At 36.9% G+C, this 17,745-nt stretch overlaps 1 protein-coding gene across 5 annotated transcripts in view; it reads left to right on the top strand.

Annotated features, from left to right (window-relative positions):
* Window positions 1-17,745, top strand: part of SFSWAP (splicing factor SWAP) — a 49,372-nt gene that overhangs the window by 3,530 nt on the left and 28,097 nt on the right. For all 5 annotated transcript variants that reach the window (XM_056326941.1, XM_056326942.1, XM_056326943.1 and 2 more), the window contains exons 3-12: window positions 189-326; window positions 2,413-2,498; window positions 6,480-6,705; window positions 7,167-7,282; window positions 8,128-8,263; window positions 10,861-11,098; window positions 11,433-11,564; window positions 11,940-12,033; window positions 14,269-14,446; window positions 16,991-17,224. In XM_056326941.1, coding sequence (XP_056182916.1) covers window positions 189-326; window positions 2,413-2,498; window positions 6,480-6,705; window positions 7,167-7,282; window positions 8,128-8,263; window positions 10,861-11,098; window positions 11,433-11,564; window positions 11,940-12,033; window positions 14,269-14,446; window positions 16,991-17,224 — 1,578 coding nt within the window. The remainder of the gene's footprint in view (window positions 1-188; window positions 327-2,412; window positions 2,499-6,479; window positions 6,706-7,166; window positions 7,283-8,127; window positions 8,264-10,860; window positions 11,099-11,432; window positions 11,565-11,939; window positions 12,034-14,268; window positions 14,447-16,990; window positions 17,225-17,745) is intronic.

The raw sequence follows: 17,745 nt of genomic DNA, 5'->3' as shown, positions 1-17,745 counted from the left end.
TCTCTTCAGGAAGAAGTGGTCAGCATATGTACATGCTGTCTTTTTCTATTCAGTTTTAAATCAAAGCTAAAACGATTAGATGAAAACTTCTCATTTAAAAACTAAAGTAAGATACATTATACTTTAAAAAAAAAATAAATTAGCTTTTAAATGTGTTCTAATGATCGGTAATTGCATTTTTGTTCAAGAGGAGGAATATAAAAGACTGAGTGAAGCTTTGGCAGAGGATGGTACCTATAATGCAGTGGGATTCCGTTATGGAAGTGATTATTATGACCCTTCAGAACCCACTGAGGAGGAGGAGCATCAGCCTGCAAAACAAAGAGGTAAGGGGTAAAAACAGGAGGGGTTAATTGAGATGAAGAACATAGCACCCCTGTCTCTCACTTGCAGTTGAAGGTTGAAAATGTGTGTTACATTAAAATGCAAGTTAAAAATCTTGAAGCATTTCAGGAAAGTTTTTATGGAACTGCGTTACTGAGTTTTTGCAGACTTTGCTCTTGATGTGCTTAAATGCTGCTACAGCACGTTTTTTGAGTGTTTCTTGTCATAGGGGTGTATTTCATGTTGTGTGGATCTGCGTATATAGAGGGAAAAGCCTACTGAAAAATTGGAGGTGATAGTGAAGAACATGTTTGTACTTTTGCTCCCCTGTCTTTCTCTACTGCATAGTGATTAAAAAGGTGAATGCCCTCTCTCTGTTGGTCACTAAAACTGGAATCTGTCAAACCTTAAAGGCTGTCTGTATTGTAGGAAGCCTTTGCAAGACTGTGACAATGTGCCATAATGTTACAGAATCTACCTTTGATCAATTATATAAGGAATAAATAAAAAGTCCCGCTTCATTTGATAAGAGAACTGCATTCAAGTTGTGTCTGGCTTGCCTCACTTTTGTTTTTCTTACCAAGAATGATGAGATTTATAGAATAATATGCTGCTGGGTGAGGTGGGTGCCCTGGTGACAAAGGATACAGAGGAGGTGGAATTACTGAATGCCTTCTTTGCTTCAGTCTTTAATGCTAAGGCCAGCCCGCAGGAATCCCAGGCCCTAGAGGCAAGAAAGCCTGGAGACTTTCCCTTGGTCAAGGAGGATTGTGTTAGAGATCATTTAGGCAAACTTGACCCCCACAAATCCATGGGCCCCGACGGGATGCACCTGAGTGCTAAGGGAGCTGGCAAATATTATTGCTAAGCCGCTCTGTGTCATCTTTGAAAGGTCATGGAGGACAGGAGAGGTGCCTAAAGACTGGAGGAAAGGCAGTGTCACTCCAGTCTTCAAAAAGGGCAAGAAGGAGGGCCCAGGAAACTGCAGGCCAGTCAGCCTCACCTCCATCCCTGGAAAGGTGATGGAACAGCTCATCCTGGATGTCATCTCTAAGCATGTGCAGGAAAAGAAGTTTATCAGGAGTAGTCAACATGGAGTCATCAAGGGGGAATCGTGCCTGACCAACCTAATAGCCTTCTATGGTGGAAGGACTGTCTGGGTAGACAAAGGGAGTGTGGTGCATATTGTCTGCCTTGACGTCAGCAGGGCTTTTGACACTGTCTCCCATAACATGCTCATAGGTAAACTGACCAAGTATGGGTTGGAGGAGTAGACAGTGAGGTGGATTGACAACTGGCTGGATGGTAGAGCTCAGAGGGCTGTGATCAGTGGCACAGAGTACCTGGAGGTCTGTCGCTCCTGATTTATCCCAGGGGTCAGTACTAGGTCCAGTCCTGTTCAACTTACTCATCAGTGACCTGGATGAAGGGACACTGTGTACCCTCAGCAAGTTTGCTGATGATGCGAAAGTACAACAGAAGCGTGTGCTGCCGTTCAGCAAGACCTGGACAGGCTGGTGAGTTGGGTGGAGAGCAACCTAATAAAGTTCAGCAAAGGAAAGTGTAAGGTCCTGCCCCTGGGGAGGAACAACCCCATGCACCAGCACAGGCTGGGGCTGGCCTGCTGGGAGGCAGCTCTGCAGAGAGGGACCTGGAAGCTCTGGTGGGCAGCAGGTTGCCCGTGGGCCAGCAGTGTGCCCAAGGGACCAGTGGGGTCCTGGCGAGGCATGAGGAGGAGCGTGGCCAGCAGGTCAGGGGGGTGATCCCCCCCCTCTGCTCTGCCCTGGTGAGGCACATCTGGAGTGCTGTGTCCAGTGCTGGGCTCCCCAGTGCAAGAGAGACAGGGAGCTGCTGGAGAGGGTCCAGCGGAGGACTACACAGATGATGGGGCTGGAGCATCTCCCTGGTGGGGAAAGGCTGAGGGAGCTGGGCCTGTTTAGCCTGGATCTTATGTGGTTATAGTTTCATTTGGTAAATTTCTTGATTGCATATCCTTTTAGATGTACTTTTTTTAAAACAAATTTTTATTAGCACTTGGGTACTTGATGTATTTTGTCCTATAGTATTTTATTCTGTCATGTCTTGTAGAAACAGCTCAGACAGAAAATGTAGAAGAAAATGAAGAACCTTTTGTTGCCCCTCCAGGACTGAACGTACCTTCTGATGTGGAGCTGGTATGTGTGTACATTTAGCGCCACTTATGTTTCTGTTAGTTTTCTAGGTGTTCTTTCTTGAATTCTTAATTTCTATAAACTCTCTTGATAGAACGCTATCAACTCTCTTGATAGAACAGTTTTTCACACTGAAATTATTCCAGTCTCATAGTGAGTGCATTCAGTATCACTTGTGATATTATTTTAGGTAATGCAGAAAAAAGGCAGGTGTTCTTGGAATGAATACTTACTGAGATGTCAAGGTTGACATTCCAAAAGTAAAGGACCATCAAACCAAATGATTGCTTTTGTTCAAAATTTTTTTCTGGATTCTTTTTAACTGAGTCCCAATCTGAAGGGGGTAGGAAGTGATCTGATATAAAGACTGTGTTTAAGACTAGCCTATTCAAGAAGAAAAGCAATAGTTTATTTCTAGCAAATTCTGAAATAACTTGAAAGGATAAGCATGTAGAAGCTCGCTCTTTCATGTGATGTTGTGAGAATTTTCTACATAGTAAATTGTAAACTTAATTGAAACGTGTATTTTTCTTGAAGGGAGCTGAACAGTTGCCTGCTTAAGTACAGTTGTAACCATGAGGATTTTAAATTTATTTCAAGTTTCCTAAAAGATACTGGGAAACTGGATAGTACTCTTTTCTCCTGTATTGCGGTGGTGAAAGTGTTAATTTATATTTGGGCTGCCTTCTCAACTTCATAACCTCAACCAGTAAAGCTTCAAAGCACTCTGTTAGGATAACTAATAGTGAACACAGGGTATTTGTGTAAGAGTTTTTCTGCTTCATTGGCTTTTAATTGAAAATGTTTATCCTGTTCTGGTTTTAATATGAAATAAGAGCTATATAACAAATGTAATGCACAACTTGTTATAATTTTACTTCCTCTACTTTTCCTTACAATCTTACAATATATTTTGTTAGTGAAGTGCTTACAAACCTACTTTTGAGTTCAGGGAAGATTTTTATACAATATTGCCTTTAAATTATGAGTTCTACTTTAGTCTTGGAGTTAGAACATTGAGTGCTCAGTGAGAAGCTGGTTATTTAGCATTTGAATGCTGTTTCCAAAAAGTAACTGCTGGTGAAAGAATGTTTGCTGGTTTAGATAGCTGCTTTGCTTGAATTTTGTTCTGAAACTTAAGGTATATTTTACATGTAAGTTGCAGAATGTAGTGTGGGGCTTACTGAAGTAATTCATCAGCTATTGAACTCTAGTATGTTCAAATGAACAGAAAGGAAATGTGGACACACTTGGTTTTGATTTAAAAAAAAATAAATCTAGACAGCAGCCCTGAAAACAGGGTATACTTCACCTTGGATTTGGAATTGTGAGAATTTTTTTTTTGTCAGCCTTGAATTGTTGTTCAGTTCAACTGAATGTTGTCAGTCGGTTTTCCTATTGAATGTATGTATTCTGTATTTTGTAGTTCAATTACTGTGAAGGATAGAAGTCTGGTAAATTATTGGTGGGGTTTTACAGGCATGTTTAATAAAAACTACTCACTCTACCCATTAAAAAAAAAAAGAGAGGAGGAGAGAGAGAGAGAGAAATAAATCAGAAATTCTGTTGCCATTATGTTGATACACAAGTGATTGGAAAAGGTGTAATACGTGGCTGATCTGTGGAACTACCAGGGTGGTGTTCTAGGTCTCTCCTGAATTTATTGCTAATTAACGTTCAAGTTAAAAGACACGGCACTTGTTGATGGTCATGTCAGGGGAAGGACACTTGTGGACTCTGAATGATTTTGGGGAAGAAACTGCAGTGCAGTGGAAATAAGATGAACTTTGAGAATCAGCTTGCTAACTTGGAGACTTTATTCACAGTCTGCAAGGTGCAGTTCGATAAAGACAGATATAAAATGGTTCCTGTAATACAAAGCAATCCAAACTGCAAATGTGAAATGATGACGTAAGTACCTAGGCAGTACTACTGCAAAACAGATCCAGAGGCTCTAGTGAGCAATAGAATGTTCAGTGTATGGCAACTCCAACTGCAGCAGTAATGTCACTCAGGAACTTAAAATACAAGAGTTGTGTCAAGGATGCAGGAGTTCTTCCACTGCTTAAAACTGTTGATGTAAGGATTATGGGCGAAGATGACTGTTCTTGATCGTTGCATTTTAAGAAGTGAACAGAAATGGGCTGCAAGAGGAAATAATCAGTTAAATTTACAAGGAGAGATTGAAAATCGCTTTGTTTTCTCCAGATGAGAATATTGAAAAGCAACATAAGACTTACTTTCCAGGCTTACTGAAGATTGGAGGATAGTTGCCTAACTTGAAGGAAGGCAGACTTGGTCATGAAAAACATCTAATTACTATACCAATTAAAGATTGGAACAGAATATCTGACTAGATGATAGCACTTATGTCATTGGGGTATTTTTCAGAAGGGTTTTTTCTCTGCTCTGGCAAGTACTGTTACTTTCAGAAGTTCTAACAGTTCTCAGTTAAAATGGTTAGTGTCTTTATTAAACAGCAAACTGGAGTATCTGCATGTCTGTCATTTAATGTTTTTCACTTTGTAAATTTTTCTGAAGTTTTGTAGATCAGTGGTGCTGGTAATCTTAGAAGTCAATTAAAATCATATTATTGTTATTATTTATAGTGCCTGTTTTCCAGAGCTTACAGTGATCTCAGTTTCAAATTCAAGACCAGATAGTAATTTCAGATACAGTCTTTTTTGAGCTTCCTTGCTGATTTGCAGCTTTGTGAATCTCTCAGCCTTAAATGTATTTTGTGTTTCTGCGTAAGAACTGTAGAAAGAGAAAACTTGATACATTATTGAATAGTGAAACTGGCAATGCACAGAATGTTTTTAGTTTATGGAGAACTTTATTGCCTCTAATTAAAATAGTCTTTGGTAGTACTTTACAGGGACAATTAAAACTTGGAATAACTAATTATTTTCCATATTGAAAATGTTCCTCTAGAAGGGGATCCAATCAGCTAACAGTGTGCTGCTTGATCACATTCAGATATTTTTTCCCCTGAATAGAACACCACTGTCTCATGTGCTTCCAATCTTCTGAAAAAGGTTTCCTGAGGTTTGCAACATACTTCTGTACCTAGACCAATAAAAATGAAGAGCTAAAACTAATCGTTAATGTGATACTTAAATCTTTATAGGCACACAGAGTATGTGTTTCTACAGTTTATTGAGCACAAGACAAAACAGAGCTATCTGAGTATGAAATTAAAGACAGCGAATGGCAAGGTTCATTCTTTAACTATATTCTTGCTCTTTTCACTTCTTGGGTTTGATACAACAGTGCTCCTTAGATGAGATTTCAGAGTGGAAATGCATGGATGCTGCTTGACTGTATTAATTTTCTTTTTATTGCTGAAGTGTTCAATGGCTCTTTATGGGAATGTGACAGCACATAGGAATTACAATTCTTATGTTGGTCTTAAGATGCAACATGTTCCTTCTAGGCAAATGTGTAGTAACAAGGTTTTCTAGTTAGGAAACAATATTTGCACATTTAGTGATAACAGAATAAAAGACAGCTGTTGGGAAGAAGACTATACAAGTTGAGTCTTCGGAGCACCTTGAGGTATTGTATAGTAGGGCCACTTTAAGTTGGCACTGCTGCCTCAAGAAACTCGTCTCTTGTCTTGCACCAGAAGCCTCTGTATGGCTATGGAATGATCCTGGCTTAAAATAATTTTTGTGCTGCATCAAACGCAGACAGGATTTGTTCCCCTTTACAGTTTGGTGTGCAGTGGCAAAAATAGTTGTGCAGATGGGAGAAGATCTTGCAAAAGGAAATGAAAGAGCAGCTAGGGAAGATCAGGACCGTTTGTTTTTCTTTTAGTGCTGATAAGCTTTCACTAGTTGAAATTGATTATGAAAATGAGTAGCTAGAGAAAGCGGAGAAGAGGGGCAGGGAACTACTGCTCTTTCTAATTCCCTCTGGAGTTCTAACACGCTTCACAAGCTGCTTATGAAAATACAAATATATGTTATTTTACTCCCACAGCCACCAACAGCAAAAATGCATGCAATTATAGAACGAACTGCAAACTTTGTCTGCAAGCAGGGAGCACAGTTTGAGATTATGCTGAAAGCCAAGCAAGCACGCAACTCCCAGTTTGACTTCTTGCGATTTGATCACTACCTCAATCCCTACTACAAATTCATTCAGAAGGCTATGAAAGAGGGACGATATGCTGCTCCTTCTGAAAATAAAGCGGACGAGAAGAAACGTAAGTTGTTGCTTGTCAAATGGATGGTTTCAGGATGTGAATCATTGAAACATGCACTGGTCTTTTTTTGTAAAATAGCCACATCGTTTTGGTGTGTTGCAATAGCAGTGCAGTTATCCTGCAGCTGAGATGGATGTGGTGATTCAAAATTTTGCTTAAATTGGAGGAGATTCTTAAAATAAAATACTGTTTTGGGAAGCTTTCAGATACAAGAGCTGCTATGATCCTGAAGCTTTTAGAAATACTTGCATAGCTCGAGTTCAGCAGAGGGTTGGTCTGTGCACTTAAGCTTTAGTTTTATTGATGACTAGCAGTATCTTCTTATATGTATGTTTTTGTCAATAAGCACGTTTATGAAAACAGTAGTTTCTTAAGAATGCATGCTTATCCTGTACCAACTTTCCCTCCCAACACAAATTCATAGCAAACCCAAATAAAACTTAGACACTGCTTCTGTTTAGACTCGAGAGTCAAATCTGAGGAAGAAGATGATGACGATGACGATGATGATGGAAATTATCTGCATCCAAGTCTCTTTGCATCTAAAAAGTGCAGTAGGCTTGAAGAGCTCATGAAGGTACTCAACCCTAATAAAATTACTTTCTACAGTGTAAAACATCTGATTCATGAGCACAGAAATTCTAACATGCAAATGTTAAGATTTTCTGCTAACAAAGTTGGTTTGATTTTATTTCCACTCTGTCTTGGTAATTTAAGTTTGTTTTGTTAACTGCCAAGTTACCTTTTTTCTAGTACATAAATTGTTTTTCCATTTGTAAAGAATTATATTTCTGTTTTTGATGCCCTTTGGTATTGAGGGCATCGCTCAAGGATTTCCCCCACAAAACCTGTATCGAAGCTGGAAAGATTAAGATATTTAATGCCTTCTGTATATAAGCTGAGAATGTTTTCTTTTCAGATTTTAGTAGATAAAATGTTGACATGAAGTAATAGTTTCAGCGAATAATATTTCAGCAGAATGTAATATTCATTAAATGTAAATGTAGCTGGATTTGTTGTTTTTATTTTCTGAGTTTGATCAGTGATGGAATAATGGAATAACTGATGATTGTACATATATGAGACTTTCAGAGGAATGGCAGTGTTGCTGTCTGATAATTAGACAAGTCAGGTTCTGTGCCTGTGTCCCAGCATTGGCGGTAAATGAATAAGAGTAATACCCACTTTTTTTTTGATGTCATGAATTTCTGTTCACTTTAAAGTATATTTTTGTTTTCCACTAATTTTTAAAGTAGTTGTTGATTCTGCTGTGAGCGCTACAAAAATGGTAACTTCAGTGTTTGGACAATATTATTGTTGTGTATTAACTTAGATAAACTTGCTTTCCAAATCAGGTTGATGCTATCATGCTTTAAATACATAGTTCAAATTTTAATCTTTCTATTCTCAAAATGTTTACAGCCTTTGAAGGTAGTAGACCCTGATCATCCACTTGCAGCACTAGTGCGCAAAGCGCAATCAGATAATAACTCATCTACACCACAGTCAACAGATGGGGCAGCTGTACAGACATCACAAGCAGAATATTCTTCTGATTGTAAGTGCATTGTGATTAGGCAGCTGGTGATGTGTTGTGATGAATTGTATGTAGATGCTGGTGGGAAGAAAATACATTAGCTTCATACTTGGTCATTCATAACTGGTATTTCTTCTTCTTCAATCTCCTGAATTGTTGAAAGTGCATTCTTCCCAAGTATCTGTCGAATTGTTAGCTGCTTAGGAAAAACAGAAATGGGGTGGAGGGGGTGGGCAGGCAGGAGGCCAAGTCTCCAGTCTCTGAGAATGGTTAGCACAATACCTTTAATATTTTTTGATAACTTCCATCAGTTTCTATTAATGAAGCTTAACGAATGCCTTCACTGTTGAGTATAAATCTGTCCTATAAAGTAATTAATGAGATTCCCCTAAAAAAAAGCTTACTATATTAAGCAAAATGCAGATGGAGAAGAAAAATCTGCAAAGGTAAAATAGTGTAAATTGAAGAATCTTGCTGAAGTGATAAAACCAGGTTTTAGTAGAATATTCTGTTCTAAAGCTGGAATTAGTTTTATGGTAAATAAGTCTTTTATTATACAGCCAATTCCCATGATTTTTCACTATTTTGCCTTTTATTTTGTGTACCAGTGCAATGCTGTATGTAGAAAACGTGTAACGTAGAATAAAATTAAGGAATATGCAAGATTCATGGTTAAAAATTGATCTTTTAAAATTACAGAACTCACTACAATATCTGAGAGGGAGTACTAACTTTTAAGTTCCATAGCTACAGAGGGCCATCCTTTAAAAAGGATTTGTTACTCTGTTGGTTTTTTCCTTAAAAGAAAAGTGGTAACATATTTACATTGTGAGTGAGTGATGTGGACAGTTGTGTGGTCAACTGCTTTTTCTGTGTCTGATAGTGAAATACCAAGACTTTCTCCTATCTCCAAATTATTATTAAATCTTTAATCTTGGATTTCTCTTGAACCATTTCAGATAAATGTAAATACTGTCCTGTGTATAACTTCTTTTAAGAATCAACCTTGCTATGGAATCTTTAGCACCTTTATCTTAAATTTTGTGGATGTCTCTGGTTTCCATTATCTTTGAAGCTGCTTAAAGCAATTAAGCAGCTTCACTGTAACTTCTGTTAATCAAAAAGGTGAAGTCAAACTTATTTGGGTTTATATGCCTCTGACTTTTCAAATTGCAGGATTCTGAAAGTCCTTGTTTCCTTAAGTATAGAAATGAAACTTGGCCTTTCATTTATGGGACTTATAATTTGATATTATTGAGCTATAAGAAAAGTTACACTGCAGTGCTCGCTACCGTAGGGTTTCAGGATATTATAAATTTGTTGGTAATGAGTAGTGTTAATTCAAGGTGGTGGTGGTGGTGGTTTTGTTTTTGTAGTAAAGTTGTTGCAGTATATAAATATCACCTTAAGATTACAGGCGTCAGGGTGTAATATGTGGAGAGGAATATGCATGGAAGTAATTTTTATTTAAAAGTGAACCTTGAGAGAATCTTAACAAAACTGAAATAATGTTTCTGTGGAGAAAGTGGAAAATTACTGGTTATTTCAAGAAAGACTATACTCAGAATAAGTATCTCCAGAATAATGCTTGTCAGTTTTCTGATTACTTTTGTCAGACTTAAATCTGAATATATATGATGCAAACTGGGAGGTTATAATTTACTAGCAACACAAGTTAAGTTTGTAGTTTCTCTCCCTGTCTTTAAAACTTAACAGACCTTTATTCTGCTCTCCTTATAGATAACTTATTCTTAGAAGAAAGTAAATACTGCCACACAGGAATGCTTAGGAAACTTTTAAGAGGATAATTCATTATAAACTAATGCACTGATTAAGCTTTGCCTCCAGAAATGTAAACTCTTACTGTAAATCCTTTGAAATATTTTACCTGAATGCTTTAGTTTGTACGTCTTTCTGCAGAAAATCTTTGTATTTACAAGAAGTAACTGCTGTTTAAAAGCATTAAGCTTATTAAAGTATTATAATGTATTGTTCTTAAAGAAAGCAAGCCATATGCCTTTGCACTCTCAAGAAATACATATTTAGAACTGGAGAAGCCTCTAGTGTGGAAAACTTGCTTAGATTGGTTGTTCATTGTATTGGTGTTAAATTACAAAACTTGTCTACTTTTTGAGGTTTCAGTAAGTAGGTATATGTGTATGATGATGTAGTGGTTTAATAGTGATGCTAGTAGTTTAATTTCTTGATGTTAATTTTGTATATATGCACATTTTTTTCTTAATGCGTGCATAGTTTTACCTGAGTTAAACTGCCAGAGGTGAATTGTATTAGGAGGAATGATTTCATATTAGGTCATTTTTTAATAGACCTTCTCTGGTTCACTTCATTCATTCATTGTTACCTATTTGGTTTCTAGCTGACCTTTAGTATGTTCTGATTATGTCCCTTAATCTACATATTTCTTATTCATTCTAAGTGTTTTAATATGAGCATTTGTCGTTGTCTTTGGGTTTTTTACACAAGAAAATAGACACCATTTCTTGGTGTGTTGTGTGAATCTGCATTCTCAATGTGTTTGTACTAATGCAATATCGTTCTTTTTAATTGGGTCTTTTTCTTCTAATTAGAACATGGTTCTTAAATATGTCTTTTTATAGCAACTGTGGCAGCCATGTATTACAGTTACTATATGCTACCTGATGGAACCTATTGCCTCGCACCTCCACCTCCAGGAATAGATGTTGCCACCTACTACAATGCATTGCCTGCAGGGGTGACTGTATCAAGCACTACAGGGGTAGCAACAGTACCTCCACCCCCTGGTACAACACCTCCGCCTCCCCCAGACACAACCGATAGTAGCAATGGGTTGTCTTCTGCCACAACATCTACAAGGTACCGCATATAGATTTGCTTGTTGGTTGGAGGGGTGTCTTTGCTGCTCTTCAGTATCGAGTGTTTAGTAAGGGTGCTGTTATTGGTGATTCCTCAGTAGCGTTCGCCAGTGGTTATACAGCTCTGATTCCCTCCACTTTGGTCTTTGATACTGTACATGGTTATTGTTACTCAGCTACTATGAAGTCTTTGCATGATGGAAAATCAAGTAATTTTAACTGCATAATGAACCCAGAAAGCAAACTTCTAAGTAACATATTTTTTTTGTTAAAGCAAGTGTCTGAAAAATATTTGTGTTCTGTTTATAAAATTTACATACTTCTGATGTTTTCAGCACAATTGCTCCAGTGGTTGCCATTATACCTCCACCCCCAGATATCCAACCTGTTATTGATAAGCTAGCTGAGTATGTTGCTAGGAATGGAATAAAATTTGAAACCAGTGTTCGTGCCAAGAATGATCTCAGGTAAGAGAAGACATTATTTTAACTTCTATTTTTAAAGCTGAGGTTTTCATTTGAAAAGATTATTACCGGGACATGTGGGTCTCAAGAAGAGGAGTACTGTCTTTTTTTCTTCTTTTTTTTTAATTGAAATTCAGGGACCTGTTTAATGGTACTGCCAAAGCGTTATTGCCCAAATCCTCAAAACAACCAATATAAACAAAAGCGTCTCTTAGAAAGCCTGCTCTGAATGCATATCCTCTGGAAGTTTAGGCATAAGTTACAATGCTTCCAAACATAAAATAGTGTACCATTTGCTAAAGAAAATTAGATGGCAAAGGGTTGTTGGTATTTGTTATGCTCTTGTGCATTTTCATATATTCAGTTTTCTTTTAACAGATTTGAGTTCCTGCAACCATGGCACCAGTATAATGCTTACTATGAATTTAAAAAACAGTTCTTCCTTCAAAAAGAGAGCAACGACAACTGTCAGGTACGTGTGCATTTGTGTTTGTAATATATGTGTATACACTGTTAGTGAGAAAAGGACTTGATTATCTGTTGTGTTACCATGAGAGGTTTTAAAAATGCACCACTGAATTAAGGAGAAATTGTTCAGGAAAAAATGTGAATGCTTTTTTGTTGTTGTTGCTCTTTAGTTTTGTTTAATATTTAAGTAAGGATATATGAGGTGGTGTGATATTTAGTTCTTGCTTTTTAGTATAAGTCACTCACTGTGGTTGTAATACAAAATGGCAACCTGAAAATCTTTCTGCTTTCTTACAAGGGAATGTATGCTTTGTGGAAGTTTAGAGCTTTGTAGGATTAGGATTAGTGTTATGTTGTTGGAAAGGTTAGTTATAGCTTTTTAACAACCTTACCTTCTCATATGCCTTGTGGTTCTTAGTAGAACAGTAGCACAGTAGATTGACTACTTTTCTGAGATGCCTTTTTCTGAGGGAGGTTTTATTAAAGAAGACTCCTGTCGTGATTGACTGAAAAAATATTGGAGCTTTAAAATCTTACATCAGTTTCCTACGTGGTTTGCTGCTTTTAGTCCATTTTATTAGAAGATGATACCCAGATTTAGCATCCTTGTTTTTAACTAGTCTCATTTGATTGTTCTTTTGCTGAAAAGAAAATTGCAAATGGTATCAGAAATACATTATCTGATGTTAACTTTTCATGGGAAAGAGCTATTTTTTTTTTAGGCCCTATGTCATTTGTCATCTCAAGGCTTAGATTGGGGAACCTTAAACTGAAGAAAGGTAGGCCTGTGGGTAAACTCCTCAAAATCGCTTTGTGGAAAATGAAGGAATTCAATACTAGTTGCTGTTTGAAACACTTGTCTCTAATATTTTAATAGTGAAAAATGTTTTGAAAACACTGTTTTTAAAGATAAGCTGTGGTAAATGTGATCTTACTCAGTTGATAAATTACAAACAAAATTGTCCTGTACCACAATGCTGACTGTTATTCTGTAATTTCTTATTTGCCAACCAGTGAGTTGAATTCATGATACTTATCAGAATTATTGAGGACTTGTTAACATTTATTTTGGGGGGAATTTGTACATTAACCAAAGTGTAATAAATTAATTTTAAATTTTCAAATGCATACAGCTAAGAAGCAAGCAGAAACTGGTTTAACTCCCTTGAGGTCACATGTAGCAATACATATTTTCCTACTGCATGGTTAGATAGATAACGCCACTGTCTTTAATTTTTCTAGAATAATGATTTCAATATTATTTTTATGCTTTAGTAATGTACATATAGGCAACTAATGCAATTGATTGTTCTCCTTTTGGCCATTAAAGTTAATAAGAAATGGTGCTAGTGGCTTCAGTAAATACAGGATGAAGTCCTTGATTTCCTTGTGTTTTTACCCTTCGAGGATTTTCAGAAATTAGTTCTGTTGGTCAGGGAATGGCTGCAGGGAGCGATGAAAGGATGTCTTCAATACTGGTATTTCAACGTTAAGTATACTTAGCAGCAACCAGTGGAAAGCAAACAAACTATTTATTGAGAAGTTCGTTTAAATGTTGTATTACTTTATGTAATCACCATGTAAAGTTCTTTAATGTTCTGCTATGTCCACCTTTACAGCCTTCATACTGTGAGTTTAGAGTTCATCTTGAATGATTCAGTCATGTAATTCTTTACTGTTCTGAAAATCTCAGCACATCTGAGTGTATCAATTTCATGCCACAAAAACCTTTGATAGGCCCAACATTTTTCAGCAGAATGTTGAAACAAATCAAGCATATTAACCTGTGTTGATCCCTGTAAAACCTGATTTTATATAGACGGTGTTGTGCAATTGCACATTAGGAAAAATATGTCGTAAGTTTTCATTCTGTGATTTTAACTTTAATGGATTTTGTCCTAGACCCTGGAGATCAAGACCTATATACTTTCAGGGTCTAATTTTAAAAATACATTTTTTAAAACAGTTGTTGGCAAAAGTGTACCAGCTGAAGAACGTTTTCTTTGCTGTAAAATAACAACACATTCTTATTGTAGGTCTGTAGTTTTTGCAGCCTGTGGGTTTACATGAAGCAGTGCATTATTTATAAGAAGCAGACTTTGGGGCATGAGTGCTTATTGATGTAAAACTAGCTTTTAGTGATTTTTGAAATGGCTGACAAAATTACAGCTCCACAGACACTGCAATAATTCTTTCATGAACTACCCAGTTCGTAAGCTTGCATGTTTCTTTTGAAAAGGGAGTATCTTCATCTGAAGATGTTCCAGCAGATACTGCCGGTGATACACCAAGTGAGACTCAATTTGCAGATGAACATGCACCTGAAGATGCATCTGAGCCAAGTGCTAAGGGAGTTTCAGGAACTAAAAAGGATGTTCCTCCTTCTAAAACTGTCAGTGATGGTAAACTGGTGAAAGGTATGTTAGCATGATTTGTTGGGTATGAAAATTTTTGTTAGCACTTAAAAAAGAAAAAAAGGTGGGGAGAAAGGCAGGGGGAAGGTAAGGAAAAGAATTTTATCATGCAAAAAATATTTTCACTGGAAGCATCAAAACCCAACTGAAGTAATTTGATTGCTTTCATATTTCTTTCTTATCAGACTGTCAGGTATTTATGGTCTGACAGAATAAATTGCTTTATTTCAGTTTTGTGCAAAGTTGAAGGCTTTCATCAGTGACCCCAGTAGATTCCTATTTTTGTCATTTTAAACTTGCCAGTTACAAGCTCTGTGCAAGAAAGAGGTTATTCCTTCTGAATAAAAGCAGTAGTCTTATTTGAAACCATGCATATGGAGGAAGTACGCTAGGCTTATTATTCAGTTGCTTAGTCTTCCTGTGTTGGATGTTAGTCATTCTGTAAAAAAGACCATTTTTGTGTCCGAGTGGAATATTTTTCCTCTTGTAGCCATGGCAGCAGAGGGACAAAATGGGAGGATCTCTTGGAAGCCTGTCAAACAAAGTCAGCTAAAATACTCTTAGTGTCCTGAGTTGGAGAAGCAATTATTTATACTTGGGAACCACCTTCCTAGTGTATGGGGAAAAGATACCCTAAAATTTCTTATTCTCAATAAAAACTAGAAACTTAAATCTTTTCACTAGAACTGAAAGCCACTGGTAAAAAAAAAAAAAGAAACAGGAAAAACACTCTTGACCTGTGTTCCCATGGATAGGTACTGCCTTCCTGCCACTTCAGTGGCTTTCTGAATTGCTGATAAGTTTATCCCCTGTGGTTCCCTGGAATTCTCTCCTGCTCCTCACTGCAATTTCTTTCCCTCCATGGGCTGCAAGCTCCAAGCTCATTGCCATTGTTGCCTGGCTGTCCATACTCTGCAGTTTCTTCTCTGGGCAGCTTGAGTGGCTTCCCCAGGGAAGGAGCAATCTTCCCTATCTTCAAAGATGCCCTATTAAGATAATGTAATATGCAATAGAAAATTATATCATTTCTTCTTGTTGTGTTATTAATAAACAACACACTGGAGCCCGTGCTTTAATAATAATAATCTGCTCAAATTTAGATGATGGAATGTAACCAGTGAGTCATTTCATGACAATCCTATTTCTATAAACCTATTTTCATTTCCTCTAATAAGGTACAAATCTCACTTTCTTGTAACCTAAATACAGTACTTGGCTGCAAGACAGACATAACATCCACACTAGATTTTTCTTCTGCCTCTGAGGGAGTAAAATCCCATTTTAGGATTTGTTTTGTCATATGAAGAAGTTGGAAAATCACTATTATAGTATCTCTTTTCTTGGAATTCTGGAGTTCTTAATTTCTGAGCCTATTTCTTTACCCCAGAATTACAAGATGCAAAGCTTATATTTTATAAGCCTTGGTATGTAATTTAATTACTGTATTTAAATTTCCCTGACTGAAATCTTTTAGGATATATATGCAAAAGACATCCTGAGAAAGATAAATGTTGCAGCAGACCATATGGTTGTAGGTTGCATTGCTTGAGATGTGTGAGAAATTCCACTCTTTATTCTTAGAAGTTGCATTTTGGATAAATGGATTAGAGATTACTTCCCCGTTTTGTTTTCAAAAAATGTTTCAAGGAAAATTCTGTGAGGCAAAAAGATTATTTCAGACTTAAATATTTTATATATTAGCTATGCTTAATATTTTTTTGAACATCCATTAATACAACCTAGCTTGAAATATCCATAATTTTCTTTTTGTTGTGGTATTCAGTGTTTCTTACAGGCATCCTTTTTCCTTTTGAGTGTGCTGGCATGAGCGTGGTGTGCTGTCCTTTTGTGTTAGAATAGTAGGGGCTGCTTGGAAGGAATAGTTGACCACCAATCTTGCTACAGCAAGACTAGCTAAGACATTTGGGGAAAAGTACTTAGCTTTTGCCTTTTTATCTCCTGTAATAAAATGTTGTTAACTCCCTAAAGTAATTAATTTTCATATAGATGGAAATGAGTCTTTAAATACTGTTCTGTGAGCCTGCCAAATGCTATTGTTGTGCAAAACATCTATTTAACGTAAAGGAAACATAAGGGACTGTTTCCTACTGTCGTGTGTCAGATAGGAGCCTGAACACAGAGTGTTTTCATCCTAGGCCTGAATGAGTAGATTGTTCATTTGGGAAAAGAAATACTGAAACTAAAATTTATTTGGGACAGAATATGAAATTATTTATTTTATTTTAGGAAATGTAATTCCAGAGGTGGTTTGGAGTACCTTTCTTTATCCCTAATGGTACTGAAGTACTAGAAAAAGACTTTGAAATAAATCTTTACAGGGCAAATGAAGTTTCCAACATTTGTTTAAAGAAAAAAAGCTTGTGTTGTCCTTTTCCCCAGAATAATTAGCATAACATAAGGATGATATGAGTTTCTTTTGTGTGTGTGTGTGGTGTAGTCTGCATGGGTAATGGATAAGGTCAAGAAATTAAACCTGTTTTCTACTGTAGTCTAATGATGTGTAAATTCTTACCCATTCATTCACAGCATCATTTGCTCCAATAAGCTTTGCAATTAAGGCCAAAGAAAATGACCTTCTTCCTTTGGAGAAGAACCGTGTTAAATTAGATGATGACAGTGATGAGGAGGAAGAAGAGGGCAAGGAAGGCCAAGAGAATGCTAATAGTGCTTCAAACCATACTCCGACTGTTACCACTCCTTGTACTGCTGCTGAGGAGAAAAAACCTCAACTTACACAGGAGGAGCTGGAAGCTAAACAAGGTATCCCATGTTACACAGCAAACAAAGTGAAAGATTTGAGTCCTTCAGGCAAACTACAAAACTGTCACGTAAATAAGTATGGCATTTTAGCTATTTTGAATCTTCACTATGTCACATGGACAGGAATTGGAATTCTTTTCTTTTCCCACAATTTCCTGCTTATTGTTAAGCATGAAATCTTCCTTGGTTGCTCAGCTAAAATCAAACTCACAACACACCAGAGTTGAGTACTTTGCCCTAATGCATGATCTTTCAGAATTTTATTGTGTTTTTCCATTACAACCTCAGAGTAAAACACTAAACTTCTGGTTTCCAGATTGCATTAACAGAGCCCAGAAAAAGGCATGGCCATTTCTCATTTTCTTCAGAGAACAATGAAATGCTTCAAGCTATTTTTCAGTTGTATAGCATTCCCATATAGACCAATATCAACTTGTTGATGTGGGCAGAAGGGTATGCTCTGTGATTTTGAATGAAAGCATATTTTAAAGGGATCAAATTTACCCCATTCCTCCCCAAGG

The sequence above is a fragment of the Falco biarmicus genome, chromosome 1, assembly GCF_023638135.1.
Source record: "Falco biarmicus isolate bFalBia1 chromosome 1, bFalBia1.pri, whole genome shotgun sequence".
Classification (NCBI taxonomy): Eukaryota; Metazoa; Chordata; class Aves; order Falconiformes; family Falconidae; genus Falco; species Falco biarmicus.
Note: the sequence above shows the minus strand (reverse complement) of the source record. Positions and strands in the feature narration are given on the sequence as shown.